General features: G+C 42.3%; 2 protein-coding genes across 5 annotated transcripts; one reads left to right on the top strand and one right to left on the bottom strand.

Moving 5' to 3' along the window:
• Nucleotides 1-165: 165 nt before the first annotated feature.
• Nucleotides 166-5,726, bottom strand: Chn (charlatan). 3 transcript variants are annotated; one of them, XM_064072466.1, is made up of 5 exons: nucleotides 3,944-4,149; nucleotides 2,214-3,380; nucleotides 1,895-2,150; nucleotides 1,747-1,839; nucleotides 166-1,696 (listed from the first exon to the last, which is right to left on the bottom strand). In XM_064072466.1, exons 2-5 carry the CDS (start codon nucleotides 3,343-3,345, stop codon nucleotides 556-558), a joined length of 2,622 nt encoding a protein of 873 aa, XP_063928536.1. In that variant the 5' UTR covers nucleotides 3,346-3,380; nucleotides 3,944-4,149; the 3' UTR covers nucleotides 166-555. The 3 variants fall into 3 exon arrangements, with proteins under 3 accessions (XP_063928536.1, XP_063928535.1, XP_063928533.1); XM_064072465.1 differs by lacking the exon at nucleotides 3,944-4,149 and adding an exon at nucleotides 4,619-5,726 and having other exon boundaries at nucleotides 1,895-3,380; XM_064072463.1 differs by having other exon boundaries at nucleotides 1,895-3,380.
• A 3,615-nt stretch (nucleotides 5,727-9,341) lies between these two features.
• On the top strand, nucleotides 9,342-16,014 carry LOC135141401 (regulator of G-protein signaling 20). Of its 2 annotated transcripts, none has more exons than XM_064072467.1 (6): nucleotides 9,342-9,427; nucleotides 11,016-11,287; nucleotides 11,785-11,871; nucleotides 12,096-12,157; nucleotides 12,220-12,386; nucleotides 15,174-16,014. In XM_064072467.1, exons 2-6 carry the CDS (start codon nucleotides 11,016-11,018, stop codon nucleotides 15,414-15,416), a joined length of 831 nt encoding a protein of 276 aa, XP_063928537.1. In that variant the 5' UTR covers nucleotides 9,342-9,427; the 3' UTR covers nucleotides 15,417-16,014. The 2 variants fall into 2 exon arrangements, with proteins under 2 accessions (XP_063928537.1, XP_063928538.1); XM_064072468.1 differs by lacking the exon at nucleotides 9,342-9,427 and adding an exon at nucleotides 9,938-10,387.
• The last annotated feature ends 1,259 nt before the right edge of the window (nucleotides 16,015-17,273 follow it).

The following is a 17,273-nucleotide window of genomic DNA, read 5'->3' on the forward strand; positions in this document are numbered from 1 at the left end:
TATTATTTATGATATGAATAGAAAATATGAGTTTTTTGTCGCGATGATGTAATAAGCAACAGATTTTTTGTTGGTGTAGATTGATACTTACCCTTTAAGTTGAACTTACAAGTTGGCATGTAGTAAAATATGCATGAAAAAATTGATTTTGTGCATCTGCGCTTGCTCCGTTTGGTGAATAAATTTCGTGGATGGTTTACAATTTTATTAATAATACAAAAAAACACATTACATGACATGAATAATAGTAATTAGTAACAAAAGTAATAAGTATGAACAATAACGTACTTACAAACATATAGGTTGTCTATTTTGAATATACAAATTAAACAAAAAATATTGCAGTCTTTTAGTTTACAATATGAAAAGTAAATACAATAAACATCACCAAATAACAGATATTGCACGAAAATTTATTCTAATGAAAAATATGATTGCATTTAAGTTTGTTCCGAAAATATTTACGATACAAGCATGTAAAGAAATTTTTGAAGGTCACTTTTTATAGTACCTAGCCATGTTATCAGTGGAAATAAAAGAGAAACGGAGCGTTTATTAATTTGGTGGAAAGGTTGGAATGATGATCGGCATATGGCTGTTAATGGCGTTGCCTGGATGTATGAATGAATGGTCAAAAAACGACATCCCTAATTTATGCGCATTGGATGATGCGTCAGGTACAGTAACAGTTTGAGAATTTGTGAAGAAATGATGGGCATCCTGGGAAGCAGGTACTGCGGAATGAATTGGTTCTTTAATAGGCACTGTTTGAGACTTAAGGATCGGTGGTTTACTTATATGTTCGCGACTGGCATGCAGCACGCACTGATACCGATGGCGAAAATGTAGGTCGCAATGCTCACACTTGAATCTCTTGTTCAAATGTTTCCAGTAGTAATGCAGAGCCAGACTGGCTTTGGTGTGGTATCTGTTGACGCTGGAACTCTTGCAGAGAACACAATAGAGTCCTCTGCGAGCGACGATTTTAGCCATGTATTTCTTGGACACCTCCATCTTGGTCGAACTAGAGGTCTGCTGCAGCTCACTTAAGTTCCCATTGAGGTGCCGCAATACTTCGACTTCGTTCAGATCCCAGAAGGGCAAAATCATCTTCTTCGGACGACTTTGTTTCCTCGGACGCTTCGTCAGGTTGGACTTGGCCGTCTGCGTCCCGGTCGTTAGGCTAGAATGCGACACCATGTGTGCCATAACAGAAGACTGGCTTTCAAACGCAAAATCACACAAACGACATCGATACTTTAAATTTGGATTGACATTCTCTTTGGAGTTGTCTGACTTGGCGGGAGATGTAGTGCTGTGACGGTGCGTGTATTGATGGGTTTCAAGTGACATGTCGTCCTCAAACTCGCAGCCGCACGTGGGGCAAACGAACAGAGGGAGCTCCATCTCTTCACCCTCTTCTTCGTCTGCCTGGCTACCAACATCTCCCGCCTCAAGAAAATCCGACTGTATCCTGTGGCTCAAATTTAAACGACTCATATCTTCGGCTCCTCTGGATTCCGACTCGGGCTCGGACCCGTCACTGGCTTCCATGTAATTGAACAAACGGGCGGCTCCGTGCTGCTTCGGGGCGTGACTTTTCCATTTGTTGTCGCCTTGGAGTAGACGATTACTGTGTTGAAGCAGAGCAGCCGCAGCACTCAACTCGTGCGGTTTTAACCCGCCTTGATTTTGGCTTGAGTCAAACAGAGTTAATGGCGTACCTTAAAATAATTACGGTCTTACCTGCAAGAAGACGACGAAGAGGTGGCAGCGCTGCTGTTGAAAGATGTGTTTCTAAGAATGTTCGTACTGGAGCGATTCCTTTGTTCCAAAGGACTGAAAATGGGGATTTTATTAATACCGATGTACGGATTTAGAGATTTATACTCACTGGTGCTCTTGTTGGTGTACCGTCAACTGGGCGGGATCGTCGGCTAAAAAGCTGCATTTCCCACACGCTCTCTTATTGTGTACCTTCAGAACGTGAGTCGCCAACCTTTCAGACCTTGCTGCTTTGTAATCGCAAAGACCGCACACGAACGGTTTTAAGTGTGTGTTCATGTGACGCTTCAAACACCAATTGTCAACTCCAGACCAAGAGCAATAACAACAAGAGAATCGTTTTTCTCCTTTTTTCTTACCGCCACCTTTAGAAATAGTTCCAGATTTAATATTTGCGATTCCGCTCTTCATGTCTGTGTTATTATTACCTGGTCTCACGTTCGTGGCATTACGGGAGACGTTATTAAAGCCATTAGGAATAGATAAAGAATTGATGTTGGCCAAGGACGATATGGTGTCAGACGAATGATTTGTAGAGTTGGCGTTATATTTTTGATAGTACGACATTCCGGAAGCATTTTTTGGAGGGTGCCGACGTATTCTGTTCAAATCGTACGGATGTTCTCGATGCATTCGAAGAAAATGTTTTTTGACGTGATCTGCTCTATTGAATTGTTTTTGACACACGTAGCACTGAAACGGCTTCTCTTCTCTGTGTATGTTTTCGTGTCTTGTGAACAGATCTCTTCGATCGGTTGCGTAAGGACAATATGTACACGTGTATCTTTTTGTAGAAGAGCTGTTGGGGGTTTCTGAACTCGTAGCTACCGTCTGACCAGAGAGGTGGCTACTTGTTGAATTCGAAGTCGATTGAAACTCTTCCAGAATCTGCGAACTGGTCAAAGTCGGTTTGGTACAGTTACTTTCAAGCTTGTTTTTTAATCTTTGGAGATATTTTGTAATTTCTTGTAGTACGGGATTGTTTTTCTGCATTGTGTCTGACGATTCGTCGGTATTGATGTTATGCTGACGAGACAAGTGCGTTCGCACGCATCTCGCCCATGCACTTTCGTACGGGCATTGCGGACACTGAAAAGCCCTCAGATTCGAATGCGTTCCTAACCAATGTTCGGCAACTCGAGGGAGATAACCGACACAGTCACATTCCGCACACCGAAATAATTTTTGCGACGGGTTGTAAGTGGCGATTTTTGATTGAGTCCACTGTAAGGTTTCTTCGTTGGGCGTCCACTTGTCCTCGACAGAAGCCGCAGCGGATTTGTGTTGTTGGAAAGTCGAATTTAGTATTCCTGTTGTGGGAAACCCATTTTGCATGAGAGCGGCTAAGCCAAACGCAGTTAAATGTTCTTCCGGCTTTAAGATTGGATTGTCTACGTCATAATCGATTGGAGTCAGGCCCCGATCCTGGCTCGTGGGGAGCCTCTCGGTCCCGGTTAATTCCGGCAAGCCGTCCTCGCCGTAAAGCTTCCTGGTTATTTCCTTGAACATGTCCTCATAGCAGTCGATGGCAGTACCCGACATGGGCATTGCCACCTCCATGGCACCGCGTCGCCTCACTGATGAGGCTTGTTATCCTGCGAACACAATCACGTTTTAGCGACTGGGTGACTGCAGCGGAAATAAATTCTTATATGTAATTTTTGAGTCGTTATTGATGTTAAGTAGTCGTTCCCTTTTTATTGGTTGCAGAAGAGTGGATCTAATTCGTTCGGCGGAACGTTCGTACGTAATTGGTTCCCAGGCCGGATATCAAAATTAGGTAGTTTTATGGGGTTCATTGAATGATGTGTGATTTTGATCGGATGCGCGAGTTGCGCCGGTAATATAATACAGAAATAGGTTCACGCCGTGACAGGGAATGTGATTTTTGTCGTCGTGTGCAAGGGTGTGGGGTGGGAATGTGCGAGCGTACGCGTCATGAACTCGAAAATGAGTAAAAATTAGGAAAAATGAAACGAATGTGCGCAAGCAGTAGCAGTAGGCGAGTTAGCGGGGCGCGGGTCTTTACGAATTGAGCGGAAATCGCGGCCGGCGCAGGGTGGTAAGTTGTAAGTTGCATCCGTGCAAACCGCTTGTATGCAGAGCACGGCCGCAGGTACCCGAAAGGGTCGGTGGTGTAGAGGGTAGAGAATCTTACCACTTTGAGTGTCGTGTCGCCAATGGGCAGCATGACAGCTTCTCCGTCTGTCGAATGCACCGATCACTGCATGTCACAGAATCACTAGTACTATAGTACGGACTACGGAGAGCGTAACGAACGCATGGGACGTCTGCTTCTGCGATGTCTGACCCACCCAACACTGCGGCACCCGCTGCCCGGGGCCCTCCGCCCCCGGCCCTACCCCCCCCATGCCACCCCACTATCGCTCCCCGTTTCCCGACCCCGACCACCCCGCCCGGCCCACAACCACCTTTCGCGGCCGTTCCAGATCTCACCCTACTATACACACAAGGCTCTTAACGCGAGGGACATGGGGACTGAACGAATTCCTACGCCCCCGACTTTTACGTTCTCCGCTAGCTCAAATCGACCAGTTCAAACGTGGATTCGGCATGCGATGGAGAAAAATTAAGGCCTGCCAAGGGATGAGAAGCGCAAGCTTGACGATCTACTAGAAGAAAGCCATCGGAGCTATCATATAAAAACTATTGCGCGAGGGGTTTCGTCTCTCGCGGGGAAGTTTAAGGGGTGGCTGGCAGGGGTTGCCAAGCAACCAGAATTACGGGAGGGTGAGCTCACCGAAGGCTGAACGGGCTCAAAAGAACGCCGATGTGGCGGAACTCGGCGAACATTTATTTAGTACAGACTCACCTTTTTAAATTACGCCCACGCACCTGCTCCGAACAAGATGCTTGCTTCTAATCATACATAATGTAAAGAATCAACCCTAAAAGCAAACATCAAAAACAATCAACGAAATTTATACCGACTTCGAGGGAAGGAAGGAGCACTTTCATTCATATTTGCGCGAGCCACAAAAACATGTCATCAACACGACTTGCCTTTAATAAATTTAAATACACCCTATTGAGCAAACACAATTTGATTTACTGCACCTTTTACAAGGGTCTACGAGGCTGCCTTTTTTCAAACGAGACTCAATTGACCGCAATAATTCTATAATCATCTGCCTATCGTCTCTTTACAATCACCATTCAAAGATTTTCTTCCAACGGTTCTGACTTTTCTCATAACCTCAAAAAAAAAACGCGCACGTTTTTTAAACCGAAGCGACACCCCTTTGTCATAATCCTAATTAGACGTCCTATTCCGCCGCAATTATGGAAAGACTTAATTATTTTAATTGGATGAAGGAAACATCATTTTCCTTAATCTAACGAAACCGCACCCAAACTAAGGCAATTCATCTTTCGCAAAATCTAATTAACATAATTAATCCTACATATTGACTGTCGAACAAAGGCCTCTCGTACAATATTAATGAGAACTTTATCGAATCAGCTGCACATGTAACGTGTCAATAAATCCGAGTCCTGTGACAAAGTATCTCATTAATCTTTTGCCCTTTAAATGAGAAATTTTCCCAATTTTCCATTTTATCATCAAACACGATATTCGCTTTGTAATAAGAGAGCGTACATAAATACAAAAACTGATACCCCTTATCTCGACGATAATTTTGCCAGTAATGACACCGAGTTCTGTTGATCACAAGTAGCAGTTTCTGGGATAGCGCTATGCTATATAATTTTCCCTTGCAGCCCTGAAATTAGACGAGCCTGTCATTAGTGGCGTGAGTTCCTCAAGAACATCAGAGTGTCAACAAAACAGCGCAATCGCAAATATCAATATCGATCGACGACGTGGTGCATGTGGGTCGTAGGCTAAAACCGCTGGTGTCAATGTGGGTATTGTCGCCCAACGGACTCTTGTTGCGATCGTCGTCGTAGCTCCGTTCCTCTTATATAACTTGTTTGATCAGGTGCTACAATTTACAGACAAAGGAGTTTGCCATAATCGGAAGCTTCAGCTTACAATTCGATTTGTTTACTTGATCGGTTGCTCTAAAATCTCCAGCACCCTGCAGAATCCAAATTCGGAATTCTAAACATTCCTCCAGTCACGTTCCTCCCAACTACCGAATCGACGTCAACAAATCGACGGAGGAAAAATAAGTCATCCCCGGTCAAATCATGATTCGGAAATCATTACTTACGGCAGAAGTTTGACCCATTCTTCATCTTTGTCTGCGTCTAGGGACGAACCGTGCGATGCCTGTTCAGTAAATGTATTGCGACATTTCGCAAAAAAAACACGAACGTCCTTTCGCAAATGCGATACGTAAACCGTATAGGGGAAATTGAATTTCTATTTTTACTTCTAGACAACGCGAGTCTTTTACAATTACCTCGCCAGAAATTTGATAGGGTGTGGGCAATATCAATTTGACAAATATCGATTAAATATCAGAATTCTCTATATCCGCTTGACTGGAAGCAGCAGGCAAGATGGTAATGAAGCAATTTAATTCATTTCACGTGGAATAATCGCAAATCGATTAATTGAATTACTCACTTTTACTCCATTTATTAACAAAATCGATGGTTAATTGCCATCACGAAATTAACGAAGATTAATATCGCTCGAGTGATAACTTCATCGCATAACCAAAAATACCTTCCATTGTGCGCTATAATTTGATAAGGCCATCCGTGAATTCAAACTCAACTTGTGAATAATAACAATACAATTCATAACACGAGTTAATCCCTCAGTAAAATGCAAATTAAGGGTTTGATTCCAGTGGCTCTGTAGTACCTGATTGTAGAATCCAATAAAGGGGCTAGAGAGGCCGATAAAATCATAAGTTATTACGTTCTTGTGAATCCATCTGAAACTGAAACTGAAACTGAAAATGACTTGACGCCTCAGCCGATACTCGTAATTAAAATTTGCGTTCCCAAAGCGAAAAAAGTAATTAAACTTTGAATTGGGCAATTTTTCCCGTGGCGTTGCGACGTAGTCTTCCGTTGGGGATAAGAGGGACGATCGCGAACGTCCCTTTTTTTATTAAAACCAACAATTTCGTAATCCGCTGTGTGATTTGTGCATCAGGGAAAAGGAAAACTTCTTAATAACCGTTTCGACGACAGAAAATAAACCCAGAAACAACTACTCGCAAGGGAAACGGATCACCTTTTTCGATAAACAGACATTTATTCCTATCACTTTGCCGCTTCGAAATATATACACTAAATTATATAGTATACTTAAGAGTCGGAACGCTTAACGGAGTTCTCTCATTACGTTGTTGTCTCCCATAAAAGATTAAAGTGTTGCGCTAAAACTTGGAAAGTAAGTTGGAGTCTAATTTTGGAAAGGGATTTATACATTCTTCTTCGCACAAACTTTGACAAGAATTCCAAATTCCAATAACACGAAAATACATTTAAGAGTATTTGGTGCTGATTAATAAATTCGGAGACCGAAGTGTTAATCGTTAAGAATTTGTTTACGCAACATTTTATGTGTAATATGTTATATATAAATATATATTTCCGTCGATCATTATTAAATTATCGTATTTACTTTGTCATTAGCCGAAATATACTTAGCGTAAAGTGTACACTTGCAAGTTTGATGAACGAAAGTAAAACACTGGTAGTTTTCTTGTAAAAGAGCATCGGTAATGTTGTTAAAGTTGTTTACCGATTTTGTAATGTTTCAAAACACAAATGATCGCAGTTTACATCATTACAACACGATTTGTTATTGGAAACAACAAACATTTGATTAAGTGACTACCCAACTTGCTAAAACATTTGACAATTTTGCAATATTTCTCGGCATCATTTTCGATCGTACCTAACTTTGTTAAAAAATTTAACGTGTAATATTTTGCACGACATACATTATTAAATTATCACATTAGCATTTTTTCATCAGTTAGAGTGAACGTACGCGTGATTATAATTTAATTTGGTGTGAGCTATCCCATTTTTAAAATTATAACTAATCTCTTACGCTAATAAAACGAGCTAATGATATCAGGTTTCTAGAATAGCGACCTAATCTAGCTGGAGAAATTTAATTCTTTGTTAAATATAATTGACGCGTGTTTGTGTATGATTCAACACGATGAAAAATTAAAAACGGCACGAACTAATATTCATATTTGTCAACAAAAATATTACGCTTTTATATGTTTATTCAGGTGTTGATTTCTCGGTACTAATCAAATTTCATTCATTTTCTGTTTCAACATAGATAAAATAAAACTTCTTTACATATTTGCTAAATATTTAAACAATCGTTCAGACTTGGTTACAAACTTGTTAATGAAGCTATATTTAGTAATCAGTGATGTTAATGCCGATTTGCGGAGAAATGAAATTTAACGAACCAAGATAATAAATTATCATTGTTAATTACTTCAGTATTTGAACATTAAACACCACGACAAGTCTTTAATTTACATCCTGAATAATACTCTAAATAATCAAAAACACACTTACCATGAGAAAGGGTCGCAATTTGATTGTAGCGGAAGGCTGAGCACGAAATTCCTTTCAAAGAGAACTGTTTCTGCGGCAAGTGGCAGAAAAGTGCCGCTTTTTTGTCTTCGTATTCAAATTCGGCATCAGTATTGAGAAAACGTGTAAATAAAACTAATCGACGATAATGAGTTTTTTTGTTTTCCTAACGTTAATGAAAAACGAGAAAAACAAAAAAAAAATTAAATTAAAATTGCAAGATCCGCTTTCAGTAAAGTCTCCTCTTGTTTACGGACGAGATTTATTAGTAGTCGACGTCGAATGGTCTTCTTAAGCCTGAGGTCTTTACGCCTTCTTTCAAAAAAAGTAACTTTTAAATGAGGATTCTCTTTACGATCGCCGTTATGTCATATGCCGCTAGCGCGGGGTGGCGCGTTCTCTCCCCCCTTTCGACAATAGGTAGGGGAATCGGTGAATGAAGACTCGTTTGTTGTTTACGTAGTAGAGAGGTGCTTTATTTTGGTGAAAATTGCACGTGCCTCTGCGAACAAGTGTGTCGTCGTTTTATCTATATTAGAGCGTCGGCATTATCCTCACGTATATGTGTATAGAGAGAGATCCGGGCGTTCCGGTGAGGCGGCGACGAGGCTATAGCGTGTATATATGAAAGAAAGTGCACGCCTCTGGCACGGTCGAGTGGTCCGTCCGCTTCGGCGCCGCTGCGCCGTCGGCGTCGTCGGCGGTGGCGGTGGCAGCGACGTCGACGCCGCTCGTGCCGGCATCGCCATGCGCCATTTTGCATCGGCGCACGACGCCGCTTCGGGACGCGTAAGCGCAACTTCTCAGTCCACGTACGGACCGTACGAGCGATCTGTACCCGCGCCCATCGCATCGACGTCCAGCGTCAGTAACCCCGCGTCCGGCGTTCCGCGATCGCTCGTCGAGATGGGTGTAACGTTCGGCGACCGGGCAAGTGAGCGAGTGCGGCGGAGTGTTCGAGTGCGGCAGTGAGCAGCGCGTCACCGCCACGAGGGTGCCCCATCCCGGCCTCCGCGCCATGGCGCGCGCCCTGTAGGACCCCGGCCCACCGCCATCTGGGCATGGCCCAAGGCTCGGCTGCGGCGGGCACGTGTGCCAACAGCTACCTTCATGGCCATTGATAAAGGTAGGCGCTGACGTCAGGCCGCTCCACGCTCTCGGCCGCCCCTCCTCGGCCCGCGATCAATACACGCAGCCCGGCCCGGGAGCGCGGACCGCAACAAGTGCGGCGGCGGCGACGACGCCACCGCCGCCGATTCTTCGCCGGTAAACACCGCTCCCCCACGTCCGACCGGCTGTCACTGCCCGGCTGCCGCCCGACCTCCCACGACATAAACAAAGCGCGCTCTCCAAACCCCACATATCGACCTCCGGCACGAGTCAACGCGCTATGACCCACTTTTCGGGGGCTTAATGATTTTTAACACAAAGACACCCGACAAATCAACACTTCGGTGCATACACCTCTACAAAAATAAGCTCCTCCAGTCCTCCACATGTTTATTTCCACATTGTACACTCACGCCAACCGTATAAACAACATCGGCAACTCGCATTTCTCAAAAATCAACCACTACATACAACAGACGAACCAAAATTCGACACACATACACTAAATCTGTTTATTGAGCTTTCGCAAACGATTACTCTAAAGGATAATTAATCGCTGAACTTGAACCCGGCCAGGGACCGATGGCAGATGTTTGCCACCGAACAAGAACCGATAAATTACACACATCATTCATTTTTACTACATCCACTACACACTAACAACTGCCACCAATCTTATCAAATCCTATATATACTACCACAACTACCTATACACGCAACTACCATTCCGCTATCGTTTTTAACTAAACATAACGCAATAACATTCTTCTTCGACCATTATCATTATCATTACTACTATTATCATCATTATCATTATTAAAACGAGAATTTCATACACAAACTAACACCGCTCGTAGTGTAATTCCCAAGTTTTTGTTATTAAATACTTGAATACTAATCAATAAGTCATTAGAGTCTGGCACGTTTCTATATCGTCCAACTATCGTCACCATTTGTTCGTCCGGCCCATAAAACAGTAAGTTTTTTGTTGAAAATGTTTTGTTCACGAAACTGTAGGATGACAGAAAAGCTCAAACATTAATCCAGTGATAAGATGTTCGATTTTATCACCTTCTATTTTCAACAGTGGAAACCATTCTACAGTTTCATAGTACCAATATAAGTGTAGGAACAATGTTACGCACCGCACGATCAAATTGACTACACAGATCGTCAATTGGAAGATAATCTTCCAACATGGTGTAAAGCTGCAAAACACGAAAATGTTATTAGTAATATCGTCGGTTATCAGGTAATTTCGCAAATTCACAAATCTCTCAAAAATCCTTTCAATTTTCAAGTATATTACATATTTTTTGCCTTCCTCGGAACCGAAAATTTTGCCGTTGTCGACGATTGTCTTTGTTCGTGTTGGTGTTGGTCGTGACGTGGTGAAGCTTTGGGCCGGTGTATTCTGAGCTCGACTGTACAGATAGCCGCGTTAGATTATATCGTTATTTTTACTGCAGCAGTGCCGAATAATAAAACTGTATTATAAACCCATAAAATTTTACATGGCTCGAACGATTTTCACTGAATGAACTAAAATTAGGTGAATGTGGACGATCGGAATGCTGTCTAATGAAGGCTGAATTTGTTTGCAGATGTCTTGTAGCGTAACCGAGCGGGTGACGGAGAACAGAGCGGGGCCTGGAGGTGGACCAGCGACCGGTCCAGGAGGAGCTACAGCTGGGGCGGGCTGCAGACTGCGAGGGTCTAGCAGTGCGAGCCTCGCGACGCCTCCGAACTCGAGAGGACCCCCGGCCTCGGCGGGGTCCCAGTCCGGCCCTCAGAACGGCCCTCAACCTGGTCAAGGCGCCCCGTTGCGTCCCAAGCAATGTTGCCTTTGCTGGTGCTGTTGCTGCAGCTGTTCCTGGTAATTAGACCCGCAGCGACACTGCGATTCGCGAATGCCGTGACTAATATTCGCATGTGCTCCTTTCTGAACAAATAAACGATAGCGCCTCCATAATCCTAACACTCAAACGAGATCGCCGCATTATTTATATTACAGAAATATATTTCTTACGTAAATTCATAAATTATTTCCACTCCGAATTCGAACCCGCCGGCTAATTGCTGATGAGGGTCGTCACTCGACGCGATTTCGCATTCGCACGTGCTGCGATTTGAGCCTTGTCTTCTCTTGTTTCGGAACGTGCAAAAATCGCACGTTAATTTTATTATTATTCAAGCGGATAACGTGTTTATGTCCGTGTGAACGCGTCTCTTAATAGCTCGCTCGAAGAAATTTTCACGTTTAAACGCATATTTGGGGGAGTATTTAAAAACGCGTTCGATTCGTACGTACGTTCGTTCGTTCGTTCACTCGTTCTGCATCGATTCGATTTTAATATATCGACTTGATTTCAGTTCAACCCCTGGAAAAGGAAACGATGAAAATGGCCCTACAAAAAATTCCAATAACTCAGATCCTTTAAATCCTGATGGAGATCCACCGTGAGTACCCTTTTTCTTTGTATAGGCTGTTCCGCTGGGAATAGGATATGTGCTTTGTTGTCAAAGACCTAATTTTTGCTCCTCCGATATCTCTCGCGATATTTTCCCTTTAATCGCAACCGTTTTCGAAATGCGACGTGTCAAAAAAATATCTACTTCCGAGCATCCATGGAACAGCTTTTACGCAAAATTGCCAATTACGCTCTAACGTGAGTGCTTTCCAGTCCTTCTTTAGAGGAAATCAGAAGCTGGGGAAGATCTTTCGATAAACTTATGCGGAGCCCCGGTAAGTGTGGAATGCACTTATCGATCATCGGTGAAATTAGTTTCGTTTTATTTCGTTTTCAGCTGGACGAAAAGTTTTTAGAGATTTCCTACGGTGCGAATACTCGGAAGAAAATATATTATTCTGGCTGGCATGTGAAGAGTTGAAACGAGAAAACAATCCAGAAGTAGTGGAGGAGAAGGCAAGAATCATATACGAAGATTACATTTCGATTCTATCACCTAAAGAGGTAAGCGATCGATTTTCTTTACTCTTTCTTGTTAATGGAACCATTCAAGATCCCTGGACCTACGACAATATTACTATGTCTGCTTCTAAACAATAACCCGATTGCGTCCGATTAAGAAAATTTCACCACTCCCGTGCTATTTTCGGGGCAATTCAATCTATACGGAACCATAGTCACGATATTACTGTACGCAAACGTGATTGTTGAACCCTTTGATATATAACACCCTACCTAAATTAACTAATGTTTTAAGTGCCCCACAAAACGCTCATTTCGTGGCGTCAAGCGGTACACCACTTCACCACCGAATCGAAATTATCGGCATTTTTTGACCTCACACACATCATTACAATCAAATTTTCATGCGATAATTACAAAATCAATCAAAATTTTTTCAGCCCGGATAATTTTAGGGGACAACGCTTTTTTCATATCTTCGTTTATTTTATCGATTAACGGAAGGCTAACTGTCCATTTGCGGGATTTAATTAACGAGAGAGGCGGAACGTTATTTGTTTTTTCAACAACTTATCATTACATTACCGCTAATGTTGTTTCTGAACTTTACAACCCATAAGTAATCTTTATAAAAACAATACTTAAATTAATAACCCAAATTACTATTGTTCGTAATGCTTCAAGTTGTTATAAAAACTACCCAAGTGTTATTTTTCGCTTTCGTTTTATAAATGAAACGTCTTAAGGTTTCCCTCTTAATTTTATCGAAGAAAAATATATCTAGGTATTAAGCAAAAGGTCGTTCTTCTTTCACGGACGTTTCGCAGGTGCAGATGATTTGTAGACGCTTATCCGTGATGGGATTAGATCCTAAGTGATCTACGAGCTTCCAAGTTTTCGCTTGTAATATAGTTTTGACGTTCTTACTTGTTTTCATCTTCTATCCCGAATATTGAAAAGTTTTACTTACTACGGATGATTGATTCTGACTTTTTTTTAGTCGGTGGGATTTTCAAAAGAGATCGTTGTTTTAAAGAAGACCTTCAACTAACTTGAATTTTTCGTTTACGACATTTTTCTTAAAATATTTTCTCAATTCAAGCAAAAACACACAACACGAAACCAGAACATCTAAAGCCGTTAACTGTTTTTTTCTGATAACAGCTTTATACGTTTCAATGAATTCTAGCTTTTTGCGATTCTTAGATATCACGCTTATGTGATTTTTTCATTTATTTAGCGATGAAGCTTTAACGTCTCTAATGGGTTTTAGCTTCCTGCATGACTTAGCTAATTTAGTTGGTGAGCAGTCCAGGCTTTTAGCCAGTAATTACTTCTGGAAACAGAAACTAATCAAAGGAACACATTTCACGCTAAATCTGTGATATCGCCAGATTTTCATTTATTTTGCTTTATACTGCTTCTGGTGTGACCACAATCCGTTTACACCAAGCGTCTTAACTAAGATTATTTTGATTCTTGATATTTAATCTACTTTAATTCACTTCGACCAACAGCTGCATTTTCAACTTCTACCCAGATTAACACAAGCAAAATACCCAGATTTGTTTTCAAACGTACAATATTCTGTTGACGCTACCGAAAACCCAAATCGTCCTTCAAGGTAAAGCACGAATTCGTCGAATATATTTAGTGCTCTTTAAAACGAAAGCGACATAAACATAAATTCGTATTCACGCGCGGTAAAACAATCGTGACGCGAAGCAGTTTGATATACATCGACAAAAGATTAATTTTATTGGGCTAGCGTCTTCAAAAATCGCGAATAATGAAATCGGACTTTAGCTTCTTTCTGTACTGTTACATTTTATTCCGCGCGGTAAAGAACATTACTACGACATATCTTCTAACAAATCAGACTGAGTAAGTTTCGTGACATTAAAACATCCTAACAGCTTCCTTCTTGTCGTTATCAGTTGGTATAATTTTCTAGTAAGATCGCGATCACAAGTAGGGACATACCTTGTGGGTGCCACGATGTGGTTGGTTTAAATTGATTTCGTTAGAGTTGATTGATACAAGGTTACGAATAATCTGGCAATCGTCACGTTCGTTAGTCGAATCTTTGTTTAACTATAAAGTGCGCCAACAAAAAAAACTGGTCCTTAGAAAGACCGAGGGAAACCTTGTGTATCGAAGGCTCCCTGTATTATAGGTTGAAATGCTTTTTGCCCCGCGGTAAAATTTTTTGGAGGCGTTAATGCCGCCACGGTGGATTTGATTGCTTGATAGCGGTGAAATCACAATCACAAATGGGGCATACCTTGTGGCTTGCACGTCGATACGATGTGGTCTAAGGGATGCGTTAAGTTGATTAAGTTACAGCTGATTGATACAAGGTTACGGGTAATGTGGCAATCGTCGGGCATTAGTTGATTAAGTATGAAACCTCGGAAACCTTGTATCGGAGCGGTAAGCTATTTTTGTGAAATTTTTTGCCGCGCGGTAAAAAAAAACCGTTCCTTGGAAAAACTGAGGGAAACCCCGGAAACCTCGTATCGAAAGCCCGCTGGACTCTAGTTTGGAATGTTCTAATCCCTTTATGTGACAATTTTTGCCGCTCGGTAAAAAAATTATTCCTTGGACAGATTGAGAGAAGCCCGGGGAACCTTGTATTGAAGGCTTTTTGTACGGTATATTGGCGTGCTTTATGACAAAATCGGCGCTAAACTCGTTATGTGAACATTTTTACCGCGCGGTAAAAATCCGTGTGGGCGTTGACGCCGACACGGTGGGATTGATCGTTTGATGTGTGTATGTCGCTGAGTGGGTTTGGTGGTGCTTACAGTCGGCTTATTTGTATTTCAGGTGTCGCTGGACGCTCGGGTTCGTGAGATCGTGAATCGCAACATGGTGGAACCGACCCCGCACACGTTCGACGACGCCCAACTGCAAATTTACACTCTAATGCATCGAGATAGCTACCCGCGCTTCGTAAATTCTCCGTTGTATCGGTCGCTCGCTCAGCAGCAACAACAGCAGCAGGCCGAAAGCAAGGAGGAGCGGGCTTCGGAGGCGCCGGACCAAGACGGGCCAGGGCCTCACGGGTAGCGTTCTTCCGGCCTTTGACGGCGGCCTAACGAGACCTAGACTCGACAGTCGACAATAACTCGGAAGTCGGAAGAGCGGCCGACGCCGAGGCGGCGCCCTAATCCGGCGCCCTCTTCGGATCATTCCTCGCTCCGGCACCGATGCAGCGTCGCGGAGTGCGTGACCTTGGACCGGTGTCGTCCCACGGACCAATCCCGGAACGGGACAGTGACGTTATTCAAACCGTTATTTTGTTACCGCGTGCATTTCATAGCAATCAGACTGGACGTCACTCGTCGCTCACTTCTTAAATATTAGTGTTGTGTAATAATAACGAAGTTATGGTTCATCTCACTTCTAGGGTTAGGATAATGTGGCATAAGATTAAGTAATAATAAGGGCTACTTGTCTCACTAGTCAACCCATCCCATCCCGCCGCCACGAACCGCCACGATGCCGCTCGCCGCGACTTACAATATGATGATGTGATATAACTACGTAGCGACTCGACCACGGCGGTTAGCCCTGCCCTCATTCTACTGCACCACACCATGTACCCCAATTATAGTACACTAATAATCGACACACTGTGAATTCATATAAATAAATATCAAATATACGTTTGTTGTCTTCATTTATAATCGCTGTTTATTTATCACCCCGTCGCCCTCGATTCCTTATCACTAGATTGTCGGACTACTCATTTGTGCGATCATTAAATTTTTCCCTTCCATTTTTCACCGCCGAATCAATACTGCTGCGGAGACGTCGTTTCTTGACATACTTGTCCTAATATTGATTCGCACGTACTTTTCGCCACAATCGCGGCACGACACTAAGATTTTGTATACATATAAAAATAGCACAAAATCTACTTTAAATTCAGATGGAAGGATAACAATTCCCTGCCTTTCTGTCTGATATTTCACCCACAACATCACCGTTAATGAAACTTTGCCATTCTTGTTAAATTTGACAAAGGAAACTTCAGCTCGTGATTAATTTATAAGGATTAGTCTCAGTCAACGACAGGAGAGAAAGGAGAAACTGCAATTTTGTCGATGTACCACCACCCTAACGATCTTAAGACTGCGGCATTAAGTCTTTACCCAGAATGAAATATAGCCGAACCCCAAACATGATCCCCGGTATTATTAAAGCGAGTAAACGCTTCCGACCGCCTACACATCCGGTCGAAAGCGAATTCGATCTTCCTAAATCAATCAACGTTACTTTAGCGCAAATTTCAACGTTTTAAATTAAGAATACGGTTTCATTCGTCTCGACTTTCATAAAGGAGAAAAATGGTGGATGCGCCGGTTTCCTTAACATTTTACGATGTTCCATTTTTTAGCGGCAGCTTCACAGGATCAACTTGATATAAAACACGGTAAGTACGGAATAAAAGTAGTGCATTTTTCCTTATAAGCGACTTTTATAAAGCCGAATGAAATACGGATGTGCTCCTAAACAAAACATTTTCTTCGTAGTCGTTTATTTACGAGCTCTAAAATCAAACATGAATACCTACGACCAGAGAACACGGTTGTGTCTTAAATTTTCAATTTAAATATTGACTGCAGAATAATAAAATACCTTGAAAGCGTCAATTTAGCTGAAGGGCTTTCTAAAAATAATTAAATATTTATTTCAAAAAAGGTGATCACGGGCTATGAATTATTTATTCAGATATTCTATTATGCAAATGAAATTAGTGATGCTATAACTCGTTTGCATTTTCAACAGAGAAAATCTGTAGTTGCATTGGGCGTTATTGATCCGTGGAGAGTGCGCTTATTCCGAGGACGTTCCAGCCACTTCAGCGCATTTTGTTTGTAATGGAATTAAATCATCCATTCCTTTGTGCTCGAATCGAAG

This window comes from Zophobas morio, unplaced genomic scaffold (assembly GCF_036711695.1).
Source record: "Zophobas morio isolate AGI-343-1 ecotype UQ-CSIRO unplaced genomic scaffold, CSIRO_AGI_Zmor_V1 ptg000044l, whole genome shotgun sequence".
NCBI classification, from domain to species: domain Eukaryota; kingdom Metazoa; phylum Arthropoda; class Insecta; order Coleoptera; family Tenebrionidae; genus Zophobas; species Zophobas morio.

Bases quoted from the DNA above. Each gene is read 5' to 3' on its own strand.
- Chn (XM_064072465.1), bottom strand. From the start codon at position 3,345: ATGGAGGTGGCAATGCCCATGTCGGGTACTGCCATCGACTGCTATGAG. The intron at 1,840-1,894 runs GTGAGTATAAAT...CCCCATTTTCAG, and splicing joins GTACACCAACAAGAGCACCA to TCCTTTGGAACAAAGGAATC. The intron at 1,697-1,746 runs GTAAGACCGTAA...GTTTGACTCAAG, and splicing joins TCTTCGTCGTCTTCTTGCAG to CCAAAATCAAGGCGGGTTAA.
- LOC135141401 (XM_064072467.1), top strand. From the start codon at position 11,016: ATGTCTTGTAGCGTAACCGAGCGGGTGACGGAGAACAGAGCGGGGCCT. The intron at 11,872-12,095 runs GTGAGTACCCTT...AGTGCTTTCCAG, and splicing joins AATCCTGATGGAGATCCACC to TCCTTCTTTAGAGGAAATCA. The intron at 12,387-15,173 runs GTAAGCGATCGA...TTTGTATTTCAG, and splicing joins CGATTCTATCACCTAAAGAG to GTGTCGCTGGACGCTCGGGT.